The sequence below is a fragment of the Protomyctophum parallelum genome (assembly GCF_964188405.1).
Source record: "Protomyctophum parallelum genome assembly, chromosome: 13".
NCBI lineage: Eukaryota > Metazoa > Chordata > Actinopteri > Myctophiformes > Myctophidae > Protomyctophum > Protomyctophum parallelum.
In genome coordinates, this window is record NC_139708.1 from 51684398 (window position 1) to 51711303 (window position 26906).

At 41.6% G+C, this 26906-nt stretch overlaps 1 protein-coding gene across 1 annotated transcript; it reads left to right on the forward strand.

Moving 5' to 3' along the window:
• Positions 1–1459: 1459 nt before the first annotated feature.
• Positions 1460–25409, forward strand: LOC310868756 (polyunsaturated fatty acid lipoxygenase ALOX15B-like; the record flags this gene model as incomplete). The annotated part of the gene is made up of 14 exons (XM_083779215.1): positions 1460–1582; positions 2174–2372; positions 4197–4278; positions 9397–9519; positions 10914–11008; positions 12501–12667; positions 13695–13838; positions 15701–15904; positions 18350–18436; positions 19309–19478; positions 20853–20974; positions 21953–22053; positions 22658–22828; positions 25230–25409. 14 exons carry the CDS (start codon positions 1460–1462, stop codon positions 25407–25409), a joined length of 1968 nt encoding a protein of 655 aa, XP_083635341.1.
• Positions 25410–26906: the final 1497 nt, after the last annotated feature.

The window sequence follows — 26906 nt, forward strand, 5'->3', positions numbered from 1 at the left end:
TTGTGAATGTAACTTTAGTGGCAGACCGTATCAAACTAACTTTTCGCCACTCGGCTGGTCACATGGAAACCGTTTGTGTTTCAAATAACCAACTGTCCAGACTTCAAACTGTTGTTGGGTGTGTTTCCCATTCATTGCACCTGCCCTTATCAACGTGCAGATTGCTATACAACACCCTCCTCCACCCCTCTTATCACAATGTGATAAGAATGAAGGATAAGATATGACTGACTCTCTCTCTCCTTGGGCTGTCTCTGTCTCTCTCTCTCTCTCTCTCTCTCTAGTTCTATCCATCCCTCTGTCTGTCTCTCTCCCTCTGTCCCTGATTTTGATTGATTGATTGATTGATTGATTGATGGACCCTTACAGGACTAACTCTGAGAGGGTACAAATGGAGCCTTACAAGAAATTGAGAGTGAAATTAAAACGTTTGAGAACCACCAATATTGTAATTGTGTATACAGTAGCAGACGTATAATATAATATATAATATAACCAGCTCTGACAGTGTCAATCAATCTCGGAACCGGGTCTGAAAAAGAACCGGTTTCCGGGACCCTCCTGTTGAAGACCCATGGTGGTTTGACATTTTTCGACAGCGGTCGAGATCATAGATTTCACAATGCCACAGCAGACAGCCCGGTCCTTCATTGCCATCCCCAGTTCCTGCTGATTCCTGTTGATTTCGTCGACTAAAACTAAGACGAAAAATGTTCGTCGACTACCTTTTTTCTCTGACAAAAACGAAATGGAAACTACATGAAAACTAAGCCATGATGACTAAAACTCAGTCTAAATATATTGTCGATTTTGTCAACAAATAAAAACTAGACTAAAAGGTTAGGAAGGGACTAGTGGAAAAGAGATCCAATATAAGTCATTTTACACTTGGTTGCATGCTGAAAATGGCAGATCTACAAGATCGGCTATTATCAGCAAGTGTAAAAACAGTCATTATGACAGCATCAAGGCCCGCCAAAACACATCTTAGTCGACTAAATCACCTGTACATTTAGTCGACTAAAATCTAATGATATTTAGTCGACTAAAACTACACTACACTAAAACACTAAAACATTTCGGGTGACTAAAATGTGACTAAAACGAAATAAAAGCCATTCAAGAGACTATGACTAATACTAAAATAGAAATTTGCTGCCAAAAACAACACTGCTACTGATGCATGTGTCCCTAGCGATGACAGAAGAAGGGAAGATATAAACTCATGATCAGCTCTGTAGCAGTGGCCGACAAACTGTGTTCTTCTGGATCGGACTATAGTGAAGAAACACAGGGAAGGTTGCCGTATATTAGAGAAATCGACGGGTGGCTCTTCCAAGAGAGAGATTGACATCATCGGAGTGACATAAGATGGGTTTGTCTAAGGCCCTCCTTCTTCTGCTCCCCCAGACAGAACATGGTGAAATACAAAGTGACAGTGTCCACTGCTGGCACCACTATGGCGTTCACCACCAACACTGTTTTCATCAAGCTGGTGGGAAGGGAGGGTGAGAGCAAACGCACCAAGCTCACTAGCATCATTGGAGCAGTCATTGGAGCTGTCGACTTCTTCCAAGGCACTGTGAGTCTGACGTCTGTCTGAATTAAAGGGGGGGAGGGGGGGAGTAGTTCAGCCATTTTTGATAAATCTATCTATAAATAAATGCACTCTGTCTCTCCGTACGAATGTCTGTACGTGTGTACGGCTGTAATGCACGTAACTCGAGAACCGTTCAACCCTCCACCCCACGGACTTTACATTCGACACACGCCGTTCCACACCCCCACAGGGAGTGTAGTGCCCGGTGTCGAGTGGGTCGGACCCACGGTTGTCCAGAACCGCCACAAAAGGCCTCTGCCCAGGCTCTGGACAGGGCCCCTGCCCAGGGTCCATATATGAGCTGGCCTTTTCTGACATCACAACACTCCATATTTGGCGATGCCTGACACAGAACTCTATATATAGGAATAAAAGGACACAGAGAGACAGATACAGAAATCTCCATATATGGGCATAAGAGGGACACAGACAGATGGGTGGAATGTGTACTCTGACACAGGTACAACGGGTATCGCATAGCCGGGTGGGGCATGGATCTCCAACTTCCATCGTTACCGACTCGGTGCGCTACAGCCGGTCACCGGTCTAGTATTTCTCAATGTGTGTTTTCAGGCCTCCACCTTCTCAGTGGATTGTCCTGTAAGCCTTGGTGAGCTGGTGCTGATAGAGCTGGAGAAGAAGGCCCTCCTCATGTCGGTCGACTGGTTCCCCACTAAGATTGAAATCGAGTCTCCAGAAGGAGACATTTACCACTTCCCCATCTACCGCTTGATCGCCAATGGACAGACACACCTGTTCAAAGAGGCGAAAGGTTAGTGGGGGTTTACTTACTTACTTACTTACTTAGGCTACTTACTTAAGACGTCTGGAATTCGTCTGGAATTCAAAATGTACTTCAAAACTTGTAACTTTTACAATGTATGTAAAAAATTTAAAATGTAAAATTTTTTTTTTTTTTAAATAGTTGATCTTTGTTATTTTGTAATAATAACCCAAATCTACAACTGGTAACTAGTAACTAAAGTTTTCAAATACATGTATTGGAGTCGAAGTACAATATTTGACTCTGAGATGTAGTGCACTAGAAGTACAAGTATTGGAAATACACTTTCCACCACTGCCTCTAAATTCCATTTGGAATATAGGCCATTGAGGAGTCTGTCCTGGAGACTGGAGAGCTCTGAACGTGTCTTTACTTTTTCAGACACTATATATAAATCTTTCTGTCTCTCTGTGACCTTGATAAGCACAAAGTAATGGTTGTTGCTCCTAACGCGGTACACCAAAGGTCTACTTTTTACCATCAGTGCCATGTTAGTGCCTGTTTGGATATTGCCGTGTAGCTTTTTCGTAATGTGTGCCCAACCCAGCTCCATTTTCTCCTCATCAGCTGTACCTCTACTGGTTCTTGTTTGGTGCGTGGGGGCTGTAAAAATGATTTGGCTTCAACGTGAACTGTCTTGTCACGGGTGTATTCCTGACGAAGACCCGCAAGGGTCGAAACGTTCTACCAAATAAAAATTGCCTGGGAGCAGAGAAACAGTGTGCGGACATCCCTTCCTTTTCATGTTTGCTCCCACCACCACCCCAGCACCACCGGTGGGCTCTGTTATTTATGTTCCCCAGGATACGTTTAAAAAAAAACTTTATTTGGGAGTGATGGATAATTTAGCCTCTTATGTAGGCCTACAATAATGAGTCAGACTGACTAAGGGCTTTAGAAGCTGTTAGTGGCACCCTACCAGGGGTGTCAAACTGGTGAGCCCGCTTGCCTTTTTTTTTTTTTTTTTTGTATTAGCTAAAATTTAGGCTAATAAGTAAAGATGCATGATATATCGAACATGTACCTTCATCAAAGTGGAGAATATAAGTATAAATCAAGTTGAGCAAAGCCACTCTTCTCTGCCCCTCTCTCTAACAGACACAGTTAACGATCTATTGTTAAAGGACCACTTCACCACTTTTCAACCTATCTTCATATAATAGGTCCTCACTAATAATCATGAAAAAATTGCGCAATTTTTTTCTACTCGGTCTGTGTCTCATAGGAGGACTGTGGGCAGATCAGAAACCGTCTTCCAGTGACATCATCGATGGGGAATACAAGCTAATAAAAATGGCAGGCTTTCTAGTCCTGACAAGTTGCAATGCGAAAATGGAAGCCATCATTCTCACGATAATGAAAATCTTTTGTAAAAAAATCTTGTTTAAAAAATAATCTGCCTAATGATGATGTCACTGGAAGACATAAGTTCTTATTTGATTTTCTGTTACTTAGTTTCATATTTTGTTTGTTTAAGATGGAACTATAAAGATATTTGAATGTAGAACATTGAATAGTTACTTTCATTTTCTTTGCCTATACCCTATTTTGAATTAGTCTTAAAGCAAGATTCAGTTAACATGCACCTTATTTCTTAATTATTATTGTATTGTAAACTGAGTGCCTTTTTATCAATAAAACTTTGATACAACATAAGACTGGAAAAAACTCCCAGCCTGGATTCGTTGAAGAGCAAGACAGAACCGTTGATTCAGATATGACAGATATGACAGGTTCTAAACCTACATATTATCAACACTGAATATCAGATTTTAATCTCTTCTTATCTTTTTTTTTATATTTTTCTTTCAGCTTTGAGACACTTTGAGGATGAACATCCTTTGTCCAAATTATGCAGAGAAAAAGAACTGGAGAAGAGAGCGAAGGACTATCCGTGAGTCTGATCTGTAGCATACTAGTTCTATTACAATTTAGGCATTTAGCAGACGCTCTTAATCCAGAGCGACTTACATTTAAGCAAGAACAAAATCATGGGAATACATCACATAAAAGCATTTATCATGAAACATGCGTAAGCTAAGAAGGTAACAGCGGAATATCTATATGATGAAACTATACATACACTATACATAATAAACTATACATATTCACTACTATGCTATACATATGTACTATGGCGTGCTATGACTATATACAATACAATTATAGTGCTGTCTACATAACATGCTATAAGTCTGTGTCAAATGCTATCTAAGCCAACATAAATGGGGTTAGGGTAAGTGCTATGGGCCATGATGGAGTCTGAAAAGGTGGGTTTTCAGGCTACGGCGGAAGATTGGGAGTGATGCTGCAGTTCTGACTGCAATGGGAAGTGCATTCCACAGTTTTGGAGCCAGAAGGGAGAAGAGTTTGGGACGTGTGGAGCGTTGTCCCGGCGTTTTTAGTGAGGGTACTTCCAGTTTCCCTGCGTTGGCTGATCTGAGTGCGCGGGAGGGTTTGTAGGGTTCAATCATACTTGTAAGATATGGGGGAGCCATACCTTTGGTTGCTTTGAATGCCAGCATCAGAGTTTTGTATTCTGTGCGGGCAGCGACCGGGAGCCAGTGGAGGGAGCGGAGCAGGGGGGAGACATGTGAGAATTTTGGCTGGTTGAAGACCAAGCGAGCTGCTGCATTTTGGATCAGCTGGAGAGGCTTAAGTGCACATGCTGGTAGGCCAGTAAGGAGGGAGTTACAATAGTCGAGTTTTGACAAGACTGTTGTCTGGATTAGGAGCTGGGCTGATTCCTGGGTGAGGAACGGTCTAATCCGTCGTATGTTATAGAGTGTGAACCTACATGATCGAGTGACAGCTGTGATGTGAGCTTTGAACGAGAGCTGACTGTCCAGGACAACACCAAGATTCCTGGCTGTTGGGACAGATGTTACCAGGGCGTTGTCTACGGAAATAGTTAGCTCCCGCATAGGGCAGGACTTAGCTGGGAAGAAGAGAAGCTCAGTCTTGTCTGGGTTCAGCTTGAGGTGGTTGGAGGACATCCACTGTGAGATGTCAGCCAGGCATGCAGTGATGCGCTCTTCCACCTGAGTGGCAGAGGGGGGGAAGGATAGGAACAGTTGTGTGTCATCGGCGTAGCAGTGATAGGATATATTGTGAGCAGAGATGATAGTGCCAAGGGATTTAGTGTACAGTGAGAAAAGGAGGGGACCAAGTACAGATCCCTGTGGGACCCCAGTTTGGAGGGTTCGGGGGGATGATAGCAGACCTTTCCAGGAAACCTGGTAGGTCCGATCGGTGAGGTAGGAGGAGAACCACTTTAGTGCCGTTCCACCGATGCCTAGCTCAGCTAGGGTGTCTAGGAGCAGCTGGTGGTTCACTGTGTCAAATGCTGCTGATAGGTCTAGGAGAATCAGTACTGCAGAGTGGGAAGCAGCTTGGGCAGCATGTAGTGCTTCTGTGACTGCCAGCAGGGCAGTTTCTGTGGAGTGGGCCTTCTTGAATCCGGACTGGTTGGGATCCAGCAGGTTGTTCTGTGAGAGATGGAGAGAGAGCTGGTTGGAGACGACACGTTCAATGGTTTTAGAAATAAATGAAAGGAGTGATACCGGTCTGTAGTTCTTGACATCTGAGGGGTCAACGTTGGGTCTGCGTCGGAATGCCACTCTGTTCCCGTGCAGCAGGTGCTCCGAGGGTTTGATTAGGCATCGGTCTGTTATAGAGCGCAGTGGTCATTATCAACAAATAACAGACCACCGAATGCTGCGATTGACCAATCAGAATCAAGCATTCAACCAAGCCATGTAATAAAAAGACATAGACATTTTTTTCCCAGCAGTTGTGGGGAAAAGTACTCAAATGTTAAGTAAGAGTATCAATAGGCCTACTGCATTGTATGCAATGCTATACACCCTTACAAGTAAAAGTCCGGAATTCAAAATGTACTTGGTTAAAAGTACGAAAGTATTGGCATCAAAATGTACTTGAAGTAACAAAAGTAGTCATTGTGCAGAATGTCTCATTTCAAGTTTTCAAATGTATAACCATCTTTTGAAAATCTACAAGCTCACAATGCGACGCATTCTAAGCTTGTAGATCGGTTATTTTCAAGTGGCTGAAATGTTTAAAGGACTGAAGTGGTTAATGTATGTTTTGAAATAATAATAATAAAAAAAAACTAGTAACTAAAGTGTTCAAATTAATGTATTGGAGTAAAGTACACATTTTGGACCTGAAATGTAGTGGAGTAGAAGTAAAAGTGCTGGAAATTGGAAGTACTAGTAGAGTCCACATTAACTCAAAATTGAACTGAAATAGCACTTAATTAAATCTACATAGTTACTTTCCATCACTGTCAAATATGGGTCCATATGGCCTGGCTACACACGTCAAACTCAAACTGGGGTGTCCTGGAAATGAAGAACCGGACACAGGAAAAAAATGGTTTGTCTGCATGGTGTACGTCTCTAAATGTTTTGATGAATTGAACATGGTGTTGTAAACAAGTGTAATGCTTAATTGGGTCGTCCACTCACAGTTAACAGTCTTTGTAGTGAGTGTGTGCTTGAAATGTACTGTAATTCTGCAAACTGTTAATAAATATTTCAATCAATCTATCAATCACATTACCCAAGTTCAAAATGCTACACACTAAACCCAAGCTTTTAGGTTATAAACAGTATTAAACACTTATTTGTAACACTTTTTAAACGTGTCACAGTGTTTGGATTATAAACAGAAGAACATGTTTAATCGCCTGTAACACTTTTTAAACACATAAACGTGTTTAGTTTTTACAATCAAAGTCAGTCATAGGTGTTGAACACTAGGGGGTCGATTATGCAAGTGGAACAATATTACATATAATATTACAGTTTTAAGAGGTGGGGGCGTGTGGAATGTCATAATAGCAATTATGGGCATGGTAAGAAGCGCTTTCGACACCCCGTGGAGTGCGCAAAACGGCCTTGAATTAGTCATGGGAGTGTTTAAGGAGTGTTTGAGACGTACCCAATCAACATGTCCGTACTATTCTCTTTACCAGTCAGCTGATGTCACATACGGAATGCGCCCTTTGGGGATCGTGGTATTACATTTCTTCAGGCTGGCACCATAGAAGACATGACATGCCTTTGTCACATTTGGGTTAATTATTCCTATTGCACTGCATGCTATCACCTTTATGCCTCAAAAGAACAGACCCACCTATACCTTTCAGATCGGAATGGAACTGTGAGTAGATAGCAGCATATTGGCAAATTGGCAATCCATGCGTAATGTTCCCAGAATCGTCTAACCCCCGAACATGCAAGTTCATTTGATATTGTTTAATTCGATAACGATAGAACCATGTACCATACAGCGAATGAAAGCAAGATTCCTAAGGAATATGGAGATTTTTACATTTAATAAAACTGTTGAGAAATTAGAGAACCATGTGTGTTTATAGGCTAATATCAACGTTTTTTTATGAAAGACAAACGGGCTGTGAACTTAATTGGAAGAGCTCAATCAACATCCCGACACGGAAGAAATATAGCCTAGTGCATGCATGTATATGCACTGTTGCACTTGCACACAGTAGCCTACACACGCTCTTTATTTGTTTCTATTGAAAAACACCAGTAAAATAACGTTTATTATATTTTATTTCATTCAAGTCACGACGAAGGAATGAGTTGAATGCGTGCTGCGTAATGCTGTGGCCCCGATGGTATGGTCTTCGCTGAGTTCGCTCGTAGCATTTTATTGAAGAAGACTTGAATCGGGTGTAATACAGCGTATGAAAGCAAACTTCCCAAGGATTATGGAGATGTTTTTATTTTTTTGAAAGGTTGAGAAATGTAAGAATTATGGCCGTTTCTAATCTCAACATTTTACCAAAGAAAGCCTCTCTCTTTGCCGCAGCAGAGAGCTCTGTTGCCATGTCCCATAGAAACAACTAAATAGGTCTATAAAAAATAATCCCAAAAGAAGCGCATATAACAGGGGTCTGTAACCTATTTTAAATGAAGTGCCATGTTTTTATTTTCTAGATAGTGAGTCTGCCATATCCAGATTAATTTTTAATGACACCACATTAAAATAAAAAAACATATTTTGATTGTCCACAAATATAAAGTTCTTCCTTCTTTTTAAATATTTTCTTGCACATTGTTATAATGATCATTATATATCCCCCTGCAGTCAGAGTTCATAGTTTTAATGAATGAATGTGATGCATTGTGAGCTGGTAGATCTGCTATTTTCAAAAGTAATCTTGGAAAAAAGTGACAATTGTGGAATATTTTTGAAACATTGTATTGAAACATTTTAAAACACAAATCTGTCATGGGGGTCACTGGCCCAAAATATTTTTGGATTAGCCGTCCTTAGTTGGGCAAATGCATTCATCTGGGGGTCCTTGACATGGGAATGTGCTGTGTGAGGATCACTGGTTTAAACAACATTAGGAGAAAAGCCCAAATAATCACTTTAGAAACAAGAAAAGCAACCAAACTACCAATATTTACAAGCAACTTTACACAAAAAGAAGCCGCTTATAATAAACAGACATGGCAACACTCTAGCAGCCTCCCAGAGCCGCTCAAGTGTACAATCAAACAGTGCTTTTTGCGTTTATGAGGTGGTCAGACCCACGTCTAATCCTTATGCGCTGAGTGTTTTTAGGTCAAGGGGCTTAATAGCAAATTGCGCAAAGTGCGTTCAACACGGGCCGATATGCCTTTCATAATACGAATGTGCGCAGAGCGAGGGCAATTTATGTATTACCCCATTGTAAAACGCATCTTCAAAATCTGGGCCTAGGTGTTCTCGTGAGGTGTTTGAGTGAACTCCTGTTCTACTGTATTTTATGACCATTAATAAACATTTGGCATTTTATTATTACACACTGGCGTTTATGTTTTAAACGTGTCACATGTTCCAGGGATTTACAGTGTAAGTTGGTTTGGTCACATTACCCAAGTTCAAAATACTAAGTGAAGTTGGTTTGCCGGTTTGGTCATTACCCAAGTTCTTCCAAGCCAATTGACTGCTTTCTATTCTTCCTCCATAGGTGGGATATAGCTGAAGAAGGCATTCCTCACTGCATGAAGGCTGGTAATCCTCTGGACCTGCCGTACGAAGTCCGTTTCACCGTCACCAAGAGCACAGAGTTTCTCTTCACATTATCTACAGGGTGAACCAGTTACTATTGTATGAGGGGCCATAAGGCCATTGTTAAAGGAGAATTCCATACTAAAAGGCTTTCTTACCTTTATTTGTAGTTGTTACGTCCCCACCAAAGAGGTCCAGGTGCTATTTTGTGCAAAAGCTCCTTATTGGCTATTTCCCCTACCATAAGCCTTAAATGAATTGCATTGAATTGAATATTTCCATCGCTCAAAATTATAATTTCTTTGTATATATACTCTCTTCATAATGTAAATAATATCCCAAGCGGCACACTTTACTACTTCTTTCGATGGAAAAACCTGGACCTCTTTGGTGGGGACGTAACAACTACAAAGAAAGGTAAGAAATCATTCTAGCATGGAATTCTCCTTTAATGCTGCATTACAATAATAATTTGATGTGAATATTTTTTAATGTTAACCCATTCCGTGCTATCCTCGAGATATCTTGTGGAAAGTTATTAATTCCATCTGAGCCATCCACAAGATACACGAGATTTGATTACAAATTATTTTAAACATTTTACCCTTTTTTTGGGGGGCCTCCATTACTTACATGCATGTGCACACGCACAGACAGGGTTATTAGTGGTATTTATGCTCAGAATGGCATACAATGCCCTGTTTACTCACTCCATGCCACATGACGCCTTATGACGCCTGTCCCGTATAAGATTAATCCCAGCCGCGCTAATCATGCTGCTGCTCTGGGGGGCGATAGAATGTCCGTTCCCATGGTCTACACTACAGATCCAGACTACATCACTTCCGGCTCGGGCAGAAGTGACCCTTTATCTCTGCTTATTTAGCAGAGAGGATTTCACCATGATCTTGCCTATGGCTGAGCAGTAATGTTTAAAGGGGTATTTCACTTTCAAACATGTACTGTATGGGGTCATTTTTAAATCTAAATGTAATGGCTAATGGTGCATTTTTTTATCCAAAGCACACCCATTGTAACTTCAAACTCCATTTTAATCATGTTCATCAAAAATACCCTCATCTGGAAACTATTAAATTCTCTCTATACATATTTTAATTTCATTCAAACTGTAAAAAAATAAATCCAGCTTACTATGGACACGTATGCTTGTACTTCAAGCATACACTTTGAGAAGTTTTATAGTTTGCTTTTTAATATTTAACTTTTAAAACCTAAGTGATAAAACTTTGAAACCTCCCAATTCCTCCATACTTTCACACAGAAACTCGATTCACAATACATAAATAAAAATCCACGTTCCTGGTGGAAATGCACACTTATGAGATTTTTACTTTGAAATGAATTGTAATTTTTGAGTACCAGTACCAGTACCAGTATTTAATTCAATATGCTAATTGACAGTCCTCTCCTCTATGTTAAACTGTCTTGTGTTCGTCTCACTGATTCACTCCCCAGTCTGGTAGAGCTGAACCTGAAATGTCTGGCAAACTCCAAGGACACGTGGAAGACCATTAACGACATTGCCTATGTCAAAAGCACTGACATTTCAGGTTGGCAATTCCAGTGGTTCTCAAAGTGTGGTCTGGGGGGGGTCACTATTAACCGTCTGGCCGCCAGGATTAATTAATCTATCTATCGCGCATTGCCTTCTATCTATCGCGCATTGCCAAGGTTTTATCGTTCACAAACCCTTATTTTGAAGAGCCAAACCGGATGTTACAATGACAAAATGCTGTGTGTGTGGAGCTTCAGGGCTCTATACTAGTATATAGTATAGTGTAGTATAGTATAGTATATATACTATAGTACTGTAGTATATAGTATATATTCTATTGTGTGTGTGGTCTGTGGTGCTTCAGGGCTCTATACTAATAGTGTCTTTTCTGTTTTATAGTTCTCTGAAAATAGCAGATCGACAAGAGCTTGAATTTCCCATCTGCTATGTTAATTATTATTATTATTAATAATTGTTATTATCTGCTATGTTCTGCGAAAGCTTTCCTTGCAATAGATATTCTATAGAGCAACACCACTTTAACCCTATACACGCATCAGCTATTTGAAAATAGATAATCTATTCTATAGTCAATCAGCTATCAGAAAATTTGAAACAAAATGTGAAAGATTCTGAATATCTTTGAAACATTTTAACAGCACTCATTTTGTTTGGGGGTCCCATGCTAGGCACAAAGTTATTTTCAAATGGAGGTCCCACAGCATTTAATTATCAATTTGAGAGTTTTCAAAAAGTTTGAGAACCACTTATTGAAAACCAAGTGTGTCAATCATGGAGTATATGAAGTTAGACACAAATAATACAAATTCACATAATCAGGGCCCGAGCACTGCACCAGTGTGAAGCCCTATTGAAATTGCAATGCTTATTATTATTATTCCCGATAATGAATCACATTTGTGAGGCGCTAAACATACTGAAAAAGGTGCACAACTTTGCACAAACAAACAATACAAAATGGATGCTGCTTTGCTGAACAGTTCACGTAAACTTAGGGAGTGCAACAAACCATGTACAACCCAGATTCGGCACAAACAAGGGACTAAATTCTTTTCGCTCCTATGCCACCAAAATGTGGAATGCCCTACCAACAGTCATTAAGACATGTGAATCCCTTGACTCCTTCAAAACTGCTCTCAAAGGGCACCTACGGCTGCAATTCGAATACTGCATGGCCCCTGTAAAATCTGAATCCCCCCCCCCACCGCCCCCCCCCCCTTTTCCCCTCACTGTATAATGTATCTTTTCCCTTTTTGCTTCCTTTATGATGAATTCCTGTTCTGTTCATTAACTATATAGAAGTGTCTATTTGTATGTCTCTAAATGTTTTGATGAATTGAACATGGTGGACCCTGTTGTAAACAAGTGTAATGCTTAATTGGGTCGTCCACTCACAGTTAACAGTCTTTGTATTGAGTTTGTGCTTGACATGTACTGTAATTCTACAAACTGTTAATACATATTTCAATCTATCAATCAATCAAACATAAAGCAGAGAACAAAGCAAAGCTCCATCTGTCTTGCAGACTACGTGCGGGAACACTGGAAAGAGGACGCTTTCTTCGGCTACCAGTACCTGAATGGTGTCAACCCCATCCTGATCCGCCGCTGTACAGCCCCGCCGGACAACTTCCCTGTGACCAATGACATGCTGAGCATCCATGGTGGGCGGAGCTTAGAAGAGGAAATTAAGGTGCTTTTTTTTTTTTTAAATTGAATACTTTAATGGCAGAAATGTAATCAGTGCAGGGTACAGTCAAACACACGTCCAATGGGATCACCGGAAAAAAGTCCTTGCGGTCTTGTTTCCATTGAGGTCCTGGGTATTCAATTCATAATCATGACATGAAAAATAACAACAAGAATCTAATCATAAAAAAGTGGTTATTAGGAGCGGAGGTATAGTGAAGTGATACTTTATTCATTGAGACACCAATAGTGTGGGAACTGCTACAACCTAGCCTGGCTCCAGCCCTTGAATTGCTGGCACTCGGAGCTTGTAGATATGCTATTTTTGAAAAGTCATGGAAATGTGGTTCCAAGAATGAATATATATTCTTTCAGAGCGAACTCAAATATTTGCCTCTGGGGGAGGGGGGGGGGGTGTTCCCTGAAATGGGGTCGGCGACTCGCCGACCAAATACAGGGGGTCCTTGACATGAAAAAGGTTGAGCACCACTGACATAGAAACATAGGTTTTTAAGAAAACTGTTTTTTTTTTGTTTAGAAGCCTTTTTTGTAATCGACCTCAGTCCAAAATGGGGTTCTGGCTATTCAGGGTCTGGTGACGTACACTGTCCGGCGGGGTAGGACTCGTTTGAAAATCTACTGCCAATCAGCGCCGTTTCAACTCGGTGACGTCAAAACAAAAGCGCTGGACACTGCAGTAACTTGTGACCGTGTCTATCTGGCTATTAAATTGCCCTATATGATACAGTAAATAGTTATTTACAGAAACAACAGGTTTTAGAAACATCAAACACATAATATACATTCATCATCCAACATATTTTACCGTGTTTGTTTACATGCTATAGCACTCGTTGACCGTGTGTTTGTTTGGTTAGAAACCAGGTTAGCCACATTGACAAAGACGTAATTTGCTTTGCTACAGTTTTGATTGGTTGGTGTGAACCGATCGTCGAAGACTGCCGCTTTGGCAACGATGTATGTATGTATGTATAACTCTCTAATTCTAACATAGCTAATGTTTCCAACAGAATGGCAACATGTTCCTGTTGGACTATAAGAATTTGGACGGAGTGGAAGCAAACATCATCAATGGTAAGCAGCAATACCTGATGGCTCCACTGGTGCTGCTGAACTTAACACCTGAACGCAAACTGAGGCCCATCGCCATCCAGGTGAGAACAATTAAGCTTCCAGACTGACAAATTAAACCAATAGAAGCCATTGCGCATGACATCATCCAGAGGTTTTCGTGTAAAACTAATGCTTGGAATGGATTCAGAGTCATGAAAACCCCCTAGTTTGATTTGGAAAATGTTGCCTTTATAGGTTGTCTATGGTGTGGTATACAAAAATGGCAATAGCTTTTTTTCCCGGTGTTTCCGGCAGAGCAGGCCTCTCATTCTGTGGACCTTAATGACCAAATGAATAGACATAGAGAAAACACAAATAAAAAGTATGGCATGACATCACAGGTTAAACTCTATTCCTTGAGCTTTTGGTCCTGTGGCCCCCGGCCTGGCTATAATGTAAACATTTCTCTACTAGACTTTGGCTGTACAACCCTGTATGGGTGTAAGCACACCTAGGATTCCATGCGCGACCAAAAGCCTCTCTTAGCAGGTGTCTCTTCCTGGTTTTTAGACAGCTGGTGGATGGAAATGAAGCTCAACCCATGCGGCAGAATAACGCGTGGTAAAAAAGCTTGCCCCTGTGGCATTTCCATCCATCAGCTGTCTAAAAATCCGGAAGAGACGCCGGCCACGAGCGGCTTTTGGCATCTTCGTGACGCTCAGGTGTGCCTGCGCTGTATGTTAGCCCCTGTTAGTAGTTGTGGTGGGTGTGTCTTTTATTACCCTGATAATCCTCATTGCAAAGACAGCTGGTTGACTTCACACGCCTACATTGTTGTATACTCATTCCTGAAGAAGACCCGGAAGGGTTGAAACGTTGATTCTCATCTCATCCCTAAAAGATGGAGTGCCGCGATTCTTTTCCACCCTAAAACATGATCATCAGTATTATTACAATATAAGGGGGAAGAAACTTTTCCAAAAACTGTACAGTATTTGTTAAAAGCATGCTTTTATGTGGACACGCCCACCAGTTGTAGTTGTATGATAAAGGGGCTGATAGTGTGGTGTCACTATATTACTGTTTATTTCATTGGCCTGTTTGACTGTCAAGGGTTCAGCCTCCAGGAAGAAACCCAAAATACAAAGTTAATACACCATTGCACATAAAAACAACTCCAGGGTGTCTAATGAAGTAGTGTCACCACATAGACACATGAAAAACTGGAAAAAAAAAAAAAATATGTTTAATAAACATACTGGGAGCATAACAGACGGTGTGCAGAATCCTACCTTCTTCTGTACTAATGCTGCGTTCACAGATACAAACGATTACCAAAATAAACATAACTTTGTATAACTTATAGCTGAAGATAGAAACTAGCTCAATGTTTTTTGTAGCTGTTGCAGCTTTTGTAGCAACTACAAACATTCGATGTGTGTTTGTATCTTCATGTTGGCTTCCATTGAAAAATAATGGTAGAGGCCCTATCTTCATAAAATAATAATAAAATAATGGTAGACTTAGGGGCCCTATCTTTATAAAAAGAAAAAAAAAATAATAATGGTAGACTTAGGGCCCTATCTTTATAAAAATAAATAAAAATAATGGTAGACTTAGGGGCCCTATCTTTATAAAAATAATAATAATAATAATAATGGTAGACTTAGGGCCCTATCTTTATAAAAATAATAATAATAATAATAATAATAATAATGGTAGGCTTAGGGCCCTATCTTTATAAAAAGTAATAATAAAATAATGGTAGACTTAGGGCCCTATCTTTAAAATAATGGTAGACTTGCTGATCTACATCGACATGTTGTGAGCTTGTAGATCGGCTATCGAACTATTTAAAAATAGTAAAACATGACAAAATAGTTTAGGGATAAGGCCGGGAGATATATGGCCCTTATTAGTCTGTATCTGTATGTATAGTAGTAAATTGTTGTTCCTTATACAGTTGAAGCAAAAGCCATCAGAGGACAATCCAATCTTCTTGCCCACTGACTCCGAGTATGACTGGCTGATGGCCAAGATCTATGTGAGAAGTGCCGATTTCAGTGACCACCAGCTCAACTTTCACCTGCTACGCACTCACCTACTGGCAGAGGTCTTTACACTGTCACTGCTAAGGAATGTCCCCATGGTCCACCCCCTGTACAAGGTAACTGTCACTGTCATTGCTATAAAGGAACAACCTAACCCTATCTCTAACCCATCAGAATTCAATCAAAAAAAATGTTTCAACACAACCAATAAATGCTATCATATCCAGTTCACATTATGAATACATTACCTCATGTCATATTCACGTATGAATACAATTATAAGAGGTTTAACATTGACAGTTATTATCGACTTTTCAACCTATCTACTATTAATGTGCCACCTCACATGTATGTCACATGTGTACGGTTGTAATGCACGTAACTCGAGAATCCTTCGCCCCACCGTCAAATTCAACACACGCGTTCCACACCCCCACAGGGAGTGCAGTGCCCGGTATCGAGTCGGTCGGAACCACGGTTCTCCAGAACCACCACAAAGGGCTCTGGTCAGGCTCTGCCAGTGGGCCTAATGAGCCCAGGTCCCCTCACCTGTGCAATTTCCAGCCTCTGCCTCAGCCAATTGATTGCCATGACAACCCCACAACTGCCAATTGATTACTTAACCAGTCCACTTGTGCAGTCTTCAGGCACAGGCAGACAGACAGATACAGAGATCTCCATATACAGTATGGGCACAAATACAGAGATCTCCATATACAGTATGGGCACACAAGGGACACAGACTAAAACGGGTGCTATGACAAGTTGACAACGGGTATTATTAGGTTTCCAAGTTGCATCGTTCTCAAGCTTGGCCGACGGGCACGTACAGGTCTAGTTAAGTATAAAGTTCTCAACGGGCCCAAAAATTATGGCCCGGCCCGACCCTACCCTAACTGGGTGGGCCCGAGGCTCGGCCCTACCCTAAAAATTGCCATAATGTTAAGCCCGAAGCCCGACAAAAGCCCGACAGGAAAAAAAGAGAGAGAAAAAAAAGCAGCACTAAATAGCAGCGCATGCAGCGGCGCCGTGTTTCATTGTGAAAGTGAGAACGGAGATCAACGGATTTATCGAAATAAAGGATGTATGTAACTCACGTTAGAATAGGCTATTAATGTTCCATAACTTCCATTTCCAATCATTCTAATGGATTCCATACAGTGGTGGTGGTGACTGGTGAGTAAACACGAATAGCAGCTGCAGCTCCCTCCCTTAGTTTCCTCTGAAGTGAAGTTGCTTTACGTGTAGCTAAGTTATATATCACTGGATCGTTTGGTGACTAATAATTAGGTTTTATTCATCGCAGCCAGCTGGGTTAACGAGACTCGGTGCAACATGACGAAAACCTGACGCTTCTTCAGCTGTGATAATCCGATTGATTTTATAAAATATTTAAGCATATGGCAACTTGGCAAGTTAACTGGTGGTTAGTAGCTCGTTTGGTGCGCAAACCAGAGGGAAACCAGCGGTAGCAAGCAAGTCTCTCACCGTCCACTGTTCTCTACTGCCTGCGCGCGGGGCAGGCTGCAATGCTGCTCTGGCCTCGCACACACATGCTGGACTGACATGATCTGTTCTGTCTGTTTCATGGCCGCCTCATTCTCAATGCTTTTCCAATGGAAGTCACATGGTTTGACATGTGTGTACGAGGCCTCTGAGTCTGAAATGCCAGTGCGATGCGTTTGCGTCCCCCGTCTCCAGTCCTCCTGTCACAAGTGAATCCCCTAGCGCAGCCCTCTTCATAATAAATACATACACGTATACACAATCACATTACACAAATAACAGAATTGCTATTTTTATTATAATAACACTTTAAAAAAAATAAAAAAAAATAAAATTGCAAAATCACAGAGCCCGAGGCTCGGCCCGGCCCGACTAATTAGCATATCTTTTGGGCCCGGCCCGGCCCTAAAACGTCGGGTCGGGTCGGGCTTGGTCGGGCCTGGTCGGGTTCGGGCAGAGTTTGAGAACTTTAGTTAAGTATAATATTAGATGTGCTGTCATGGACATTTTCTGTCCTGGAAATCTACATTTGCGCACGGGCATTGACCATTAGCTTAATATGCAAGGGTGTCTCAAAGCCCTTTTTTCACTTTGTAGTTCGTACACTATTAGTATTGTTGTGAAACTATGACCATGGGTTGCCTGGTTCGACAGAAACAAGCAACTCATGGGTCAGTGTTTCTGGCTTGCCAAAACAAGCAACTGGGTCAGCATTTTTACATAGAAACAAGCTACGAAAACAAGCCCAAGCCCTTTGCACATAATATAGTGTCTATTTGAAAATGACAGATCACCAACCTCACGACGTGCCGGCACGCGCTTGCCTGCACGTACAGTATGTGTAGCATACTATTATGTGAGTGGCTTCACATACAGGGATGTGTCATATAGGGATATCCCTTTGGGTGGTTAAGATGTTTGCTTTCCACTCGGGAGACCCGCAGGTACGAATTCCCAGGTATTACATGTGTTACTGTGGCTATTGTTAACCAACGGGTATGGACTAGTAAGAACTCAATTCAAATTCTGCCAACCTCTCTTTTTTGACCCCTCAGCTCCTGATTCCTCACACCCGCTTCACTCTGCAGATCAACAACCTGGCCCGAGGATTCCTGATTTCTAAGAAGGGATTTTTCAATAATGTAGGAAACGCTGATTAACAGCTTTCAATCTCTTTCACTCTTAAGTTTGACTGCCGAACTCGACTTTCCCGTACTATTGATAAAGACCTCTTTCCCTGCTTTTGGTTTATTTGTTTTATTGGCCAATTTTGATAACTTTTAAGACATACAAGGTTTTATGTTTGGATCACATGACCGGAACAAAACCACTAACTGGGTTTTCGCCGCATGCTCTGCTGCGACGGCACGATCTCTTGACACTGATCATCCTCAGTATCGACTCTTTAACCTCATGCCATCTGGACAAAGCCATTGAAAAACGTCCGTTTTAGTAGGAGTTTTGTTAAACAAACTGCCATGCCCATAGGATGGTTCTGTATACTGTGGGATCCTCATGTTTCTGTATGGTCTTGGTGTTATGTGTTGTTTTTGATGTGGGTGTTTGAACAGACTGTGAAGACGAATATCCTTTGGGACAATAGAGATCTTTTTAATTTATTATTATTATTATCAACAATGTAAAACTTAATTTTAGTTTTTCTCCAAACACAGTTTGAGAACCACTGATATAGAAACAAGGATTTAGAAGACAGTATTTTGTAGAGTCGGCCTGCAGGTCTTAATGGGTTAAACCCTACAATACTTTGCTGACATGGGTCCCGCAGGGGTCTATACTTGGTCCCATCCTTTTCCCCCCTCCTATCTCTACATAAAATCCTATTAGCTGAAAACAGCCTACATACTGTATCGACAAGCATGTTTGCAGCCCCATCTACAGCCTATCAAGTTGCACCATTTAGATCTACCATGAAGTTGTTGGGAACTTGTCTTTTACTAAATGCTCTGTATTTTTGCTGAATGCTTTCCTATTTCTCCATGTGATTCTCTTCCAGTATGCAGCTTCAGGTGGAAAGGCTATGAAGACGATCCTGCAGAGGTCCACGGCCTCCTTGACCTACAGCTCTCTGTGTCCTCCTGATGACATCAAGGAGCGTGGCATGGACTCTGTACCAGGATACTACTACAGGGACGATGCACTCCAACTGTGGGCCATCATTTACAGGTATATAGGGATATCTGATGATTCTGCTTTACTAATGGCACATTATCGCATACATATCAAGCCACTCTGGAGCAGTTGTTCCCAAACTTTTTCATGTCAACCCCCAAATTGACACTAATTTAGCTTGCGGACCCCCATTTGAAGAGATATGCCATGCAGGGACATTCTCAACCCGTTTAATTTCAAGGACCCCCAGTTACTTTTATTACATTATGAGCTGCTATGTGTCCGTTAATAATGTTACACATTATTACATTATTACTATATTATAGTACTATTATTATAGAAAAATCTGTTATTACGTTATGCGCTCACTTTCTTATATGAGCTGAATATCACATTATGAGTTTCTATTACATTTAAATGATTACATTATGAGTTTTTATTACATTTAAATGGTTACATTATGAGCCGAGCCGTAATTGCATTACTAGTTGCTACACATGGATTAGTCTATGGACCCCCATTGAATGGCATTTCTATCTCTGGGACCCCCAATTTATATTGTAAAATTAATGTTAATGTTAATCTGAGAGCTAAACTATAATTTAGCTGGGGACCCCCTGGAACTCCCTTAAGGACCCCTGGGGGTCCCTGGACCCCACTTTGGGAAACACGTGTTTTATAGAGTGTTTGACAGGAGTCTCCATGTCTCTGTTTAGTAAACACAAAATGCATTCTCAACTCAATTTTATTTTTTATAGCACATTTGATTTAACATGACCAGGTTACAAAGAAAACACTGAGCAAACAATGCTCACACACATTAGCAGACACAAGTACAAACAAGCAAACATTTGCCCCAGTGAGTTAAAAACAAAAGGCGACCTCAGCTGACACTGAAGGCCAACGAAAAGAAGTAGGTCTTTGGCAACTATTAAAAAGTAACTATCGACAACTGGGCAGCTCTGATGTGTACGGGCAAATTATTCCGAGCCTGCATGGGGCCTACCGTATATATCAGTGTTTTGTGTTGTGTAAGGCTTCGTACACACATAAAGAACAACTGTTCTGTGCTCTGCCTGTGTTTCATGGCCGCCCGATGCTTTTCCAATGCTTTGATTGCCCCCCTCCCCCCAATCAAACACAAATGTTTGGTCAGGCTTCGTACACACATAAAGAACAAATGTTCTGTGCTTCTATTGGAAAAGCATTGAGGCGGCCATGAAACACAGGCAGAGCACAGAACAGTTGTTCTTTATGTGTGTACGAAGCCTCAAACCACGGGACTTCCATTGGAAAAGCATTGGGGCGGCCATGAAACACAGACAGCACAGAGCATGTTCGTCTGATATGTGTGTACGGGGTCTTTTAGTCAAAGATATTAAAAGACTGATGCTGAGGTCATCGTGCTGTGCTGTGCTGTCTGTGCAGGTTTGTTGAGGGAATCCTCGGCTACTACTACCACACTGATGCTGAGGTCCAAAAAGACAGTGAGCTGCAGAAGTGGATCAAGGACATCTTTTTCCACGGGTTCCTTGCCGAAGCAAGCACAGGTACGCTTAGGGGCTGAGCACGCAAAGCATTGGCTACGTTTACATGAGCAGTTAAATCCCCTTTTCATTCCGAATAGAAGTTCAATCCTATTAAACGTTGTTATGTAAACACCTACAAAAACTTACATCCGAATGAAAACGCTCGATGCGATCTAAAAACCATTCCGATGTCACTGGCCGGATTACTCCGATTTTCAATGCGATTGAAAGAAAATTGGACTCATGTATACACTGCTTCGGATGTAAATTCATTCTGGTCTTTCTGAGCATGCTCATTTCCATTGCGCTCCAACTCCAAGGCGCTCATAAGCCTCATATCCAAGGCCCGCCGAGGAGTTTGCACATAGAGCGCGTTATTTCGTGCATTTTGTGTGTGTGTGTGTGTGTGTTCAACGGTCTCTCTCTCTCTCTCTCTCTCAAAAATAACGAGCGACCCGATACAATAATAATCAGTGTGTTGCGTGCCCTGGCCGTGCTGTAGATAATAAAGTAGGCTACACATAAAAACGAGATGATCACCTTCCCAGCAGGTGGGGAAAAAAAGACGGTAAACATAATATGTCCGTCCCTATCCAAGCAGCAGCCTCAAAACTACTGCGGAATGAAATGATGGGATTTCAAAGTGTCGTCTTTCGTCTGAAAGTCACAATGAATGAACTGCCTATATTTTATTTGTCCAACAGATGGCGTAGTTTCACGTGAATTAACATGTATCATGTCTTCTATCGCTTCTCCATATAAACACTCATTCGGAATGACCATTTCCCATGTAAACTCACGGCAAAAAACATTACATCGGATGTATTTTATTCGGAAGTATTTATTCGGAATGATCACCCTTCATGTAAACGTAGCCATTGTCTGAGCTGAACACCCGTCTGCCATGCATTGCCGTGGTTAAGACGCGGTGCAGCGCTCCTCTATCCCAGCACCAGAGCATATTGCACTTCAACACTCTCGTGCTTTTTGTCCATATAGGAGTGCCTCAAAGTCTAAGCTCAGTGGGTGAGTTGGTAAAGTTTGTCACCATGGTGATATTCACTGGCTCCGCTCAACACTCTGCCGCCAACTCTGGACAGGTGTGTCTTATTAGATTCCCCTGTCATAGAACCACTGACTGACTGACACATACATGATGAATGCATACATACATACATACATACATACATAGTTACATACGTATACATACACGCACGCACGCACGCACGCACGCACGCACACACACACACACACACACACACACACACACACACACACACACACACACACACACACACACACACACACACACACACACACACACACACACACACACACACACACACACACACACACACACACACACACACACACACACACACACACAGGGCAACTGTGGCTCAGGAGGTAGAGCAGGTCGTCCAATGATCCATGGGTCAGCGGTTCGAATCCCGGCTCCTCCTGTCTACATGTCGAAGTGTCCTTGGGCAAGACACTGAACCCCAAATTGCTCCCGATGTGCTGGTTGGTACCTTGCATGGCTTCCGCCGCAATCGGTGTATGAATGGGTGAATGTAATGCACAATCTATGTAAAGCCCCTTGGATAAAGGCGCTATATAAATGTACCGTATACGTATACATACATATACATACATACATACATACCTATGTAGTAGTATCTTAATCTATTTATATTTTTGTAGTTTGACTATGGTGGTTGGATGCCCAACACTCCCATCACGTTGCGATGTCCTCCTCCCACCACCAAGGGGAGCTCAAGTCAGAGCAGCATGTTAGAAGCCCTTCCTGACGTCGCCGCCACGGCCAACGGCCTGTCCACCATGTGGCTGCTCAGCAAACAGTCCTCTGACTTCGTAAGTGTCCCTTCCTCTATTAAAGGCCACAGTATAGAGCGCCACAGTCCCGCCCCCTTTCAGAACGACAAGTGGCCCAGGAAATGATTCTCCATTCATTTTCTCCATAGGCTTTTCAAAAAGCATTTATATAAAGACGGTTACGCCGCGGACAAAGCCAACTCGGATCGTAACAAATCATGACAACAAACACAATATTTTGGGCCGATCAAATAACTAGAAAGAAGAATTGGCGACAACACTATTTGTTTTGTTTTTCTTCTTATAATAATAATAATAATAAAACTTTATTTGTATAGCACCTTTCATGACATGAAATGCAGCTCAAAGTGCTTTACAGAACAATGGAGAATAAAAGAAAAGCAAGGCAACGACATTAAAAAACAAGCAGTAATGCAGTACAGTGAGGACATGAAAAAAAAAAAAAAAAAGATCAATTAAAGGCAATGTTGTAGAAGTGGGTCTTGAGCTGAGCTTTAAAAATGTCTACAGAGGCTGCCTGACGAAGGTACAGTGGGAGCTTGTTCCATGCCGACGGCCCGTAGAAGCAAAAAGCTGCTTCCCCGTATTTTTTTGTTGCCATATTTTTGGGCAAAGCGAGCAGGCCGGCGGTGGAAGACCTTATGAATTATTTGATCGGTAGACGAGGGCTGTGCTCTCAATGAGCCAAACAGTGTAATTACCTACAACAGAGAGCCAACTACCGGCTCTCTGTTACATGTATCTGGTCTCGCCTAGCCAGACAACTATTCCACAATCTCTGAATGCTACACCTCCCGAAATCCGAGTAAGGAAGCTGCCAGACTGCTCCAGACTGTATATAAAGCATTTGTACATAAAAAATAGGAGCCAAAATTATCAGGCTATTAATGCAAGGATAGTGAACATGAAATGACACAATGCAAGGGAACACTCTCAGACTCGGTAAATAATAATAATAAAACTTTATTTATATAGCACCTTTCAAATTGCATTACAAAGTGCTTTACAACAACAACAAACATAAAATATACAGCAAAGACATTTCAATAAAAAAACAGGAAAATATATATACTAAAATGTTAGATTTGGCAGTGAAGGCTAATCTATAAAAGTGGGTTTTTAAAAGTGATTTAAAAGAGGACACTGATTCAGCACGCTTGAAGTCCTTTGGACTTTAGCCGGCAAATTTGAGGGTTGAGAAAATCTTTGGATGAGGATCTCAGGGAGCGGGTTGGGACATAGGGGGAGATTAGATCGGTGATGTAGGGTGGAGTGAGACCGGACCTGGCTTTGAATATGGTGAGAAGGAGTTGAAAATTGATTCTGAAGGAGATTGGGAGCCAGTGCAGAATACCTCAGGGACCAACAGCGATCCCCCGATGTTTTTGGCCGTGCAACCCCTGTTAAATCCTGACCTAGCTGACACCACCCCCAACGCTAAGTCTCGTCATATTTGGCCGAACATTATACATTTTTAATATGATAGCTGCATGTCTCTCAGTGTCACTGCACTGAGAGACATGCAGCTGCTGTATACTCCCACAGCTGCTCTATATTAGGGCATTCACTTCTAGTCATTTTTACTAGTTGACTAGTTGCCTATAGTTTACTAGTCGACTAGTTGTTTAACTACCTATTATGTAAAAAAGAAAAACTGTGTACATTGGTTACTATAACTATAATCTACCTGATATTGAGGCCTACAAAATCTGGGGGAAAAAATACCTTTTTTTCTTCTTATCAAATAGTCAACTAGTACCAACAAGGTCGACTAGTGTATTTACTAGTGGACTAGTACTAACGAGGTCGACTAGTGTATTTACTAGTGGACTAGTACCAACAAGGTCGACTAGTGTATTTACTAGTGGACTAGTACCAACAAGGTCGACTAGTGTATTTACTAGTGGACTAGTACCAACAAGGTCGACTAGTGTATTTACTAGTCGACGAGTACAAACAAGGTCGACTAGTGTATTTACTAGTCGACGAGTACCAACAAGGTCGACTAGTGTATTTACTAGACGACTAGTACAAACAAGGTCGACTAGTGGATTTACTTAATGCCCTACTCTATACATCTCCTTACAACAGTGTATTACCAGATTTTGCGTTTGTGCTAAATAACACCATTACCCTTTCATGTCACGCACCAATTAGAGGGCGTTCACACACCACAAGGCGTGGACAGTTTGTGAACCCTTGATCTACAGAAAGCATGAATTAAGGCTCAAATCTTCATTTAGGCCACTGGGTTCTAACTTCTAACATGTTACGATTATGTATCCACAGTGCTTCTCTGCAAAGCAATTCATTTATTATGTCACCCCCCTGTGGTGAGGTTGGGATTTATTTTTAGACAGACTGCAATTGTGTTCATATGTATACCTATAGTATTATAATTATGTTTCTATTTTCTCAGCATCCTCTTGGCCATTACAAAGAAGAGCATTTCCGTGAGGACATTCCATGCAAGTTCATCCTCGATTTCAAAGCAGAGCTTGCAGAGTTCGGTGCAGCTGTCAACGCCAGAAACCGGACTCTGGAAGTCCCGTACACATACATGGACCCACAGCTGGTGGAGAATAGTGTTGCCGTTTGACACCAATGTGTTTGACTTTATTCTCAGGAAGTCGGTTCACTATTGAATAACTCACTGACAACTTGAGGTTATAATAGTTTGGGATATTTCATTATAGTTTAGTTTCAGTTCGTTTTGACTTTTTCGTTTCTTCTAATTCTAGATTGTATTAGTTTTTAAAGTGGGTTTGCTAGTTTTTATTTTTGTAACAAAGCTTATATTAGATTTGTTTGTTTGTTTGTAGTGTTAGTTTTAGTAGGCCTATTGTGTATTAAAAACTCAACAAAAAGGGGCACGGTGGCAGAGTTGGTAGTGCTGTCGCCTCACAGCTAGAAGGTCCTGGGTTCGATTCCCGCTCGGGGCGCTGTGGGTGCTGGCGGCGTGCTTCCTCCTCCGCGTCATCAGTGCCCATACCCGAAGGCGGGGTTGGCGAAAGGGCCTTTCTGTGTGGAGTTTGCATGTTCTCCCCGTGTCCCCTAGGGTAGATACCCTCACAAAAACATGCAGTAATCCTGGTCTCTAAACTGCCTCCCCCTGGCCAGCCGGGGCGCCTGATGGAGGGGAAAGGAACTGGTTGGAATAACGTGTTCCTTCCATGCGCTACGTCCAACCAGGGAAACTCCCCCCTGTCAGGTGTAAAGGAGCAACTTGGACACTCAAGCATGAAGGAAGCATGAGTTAAGTCCGTTGCTCTCCCCAGGTTGGCGGAGGGTGTGTAGAGCCCAGGATCACATTAGATGATTGACACAGGGGTGAAAAATGGGTTACAAAATTGTGGGATAAAAAATATATATTAAAAAAAAAACTCAACAAAAGATACCATTTAAAAAAATATATATGGCTGACGTGGCATGGTGTCCCTGGCTGTCCTCCTATACTCATGTATAAATAAAAAATATATTTGTCAAAAACCTTCTGAATATTGTGCAGGACATTATGCTTCATGTGAACATACTCAAGATTAAAACATTTCATTCCTCATTTTTTTCAGAATTTTCAACCAAACACAGCAAAACTCATATGGTGCTACTGTCCCGGCCTTGTTTCTCAAAGTAGGAAAAACGAAGGAAAAAAATGCTAAAATTCTTTAAAATATTCCATAAATATAATATAGATGTCTATTTGTGAGCCTAATCTTTTCAAAGTCCAAGCATAATGTTTTCAGTAATTTCTGATCAAAAAGATTTTGTCCCCCAAACCAAAATCATATTGTGTGACACCATTTTAGGAAATTTCAACAGGCAATTGTTTGGACACCCATTGGGATAGAGAGGTACTTCTTCAGTAAAGGGCAGTCCATACTCTCTCCGACCACCAAACTTTTCGTCGGAAAGCTCCGGTACAACTACAACATGACGTCACTCGCAACTTCTGAAACGCATTCCTCCGAATTTTTGTTCTGAAAGCTGCACTCCCAGATGTTGTGACTCTCCGAACTCTACTTCGGAGAAAAAGTTAAAGTCTGATCTTTCCGACGAAAAGTTCGGTGGTCGGATAGAGTATGGACTGCCCTTAAGG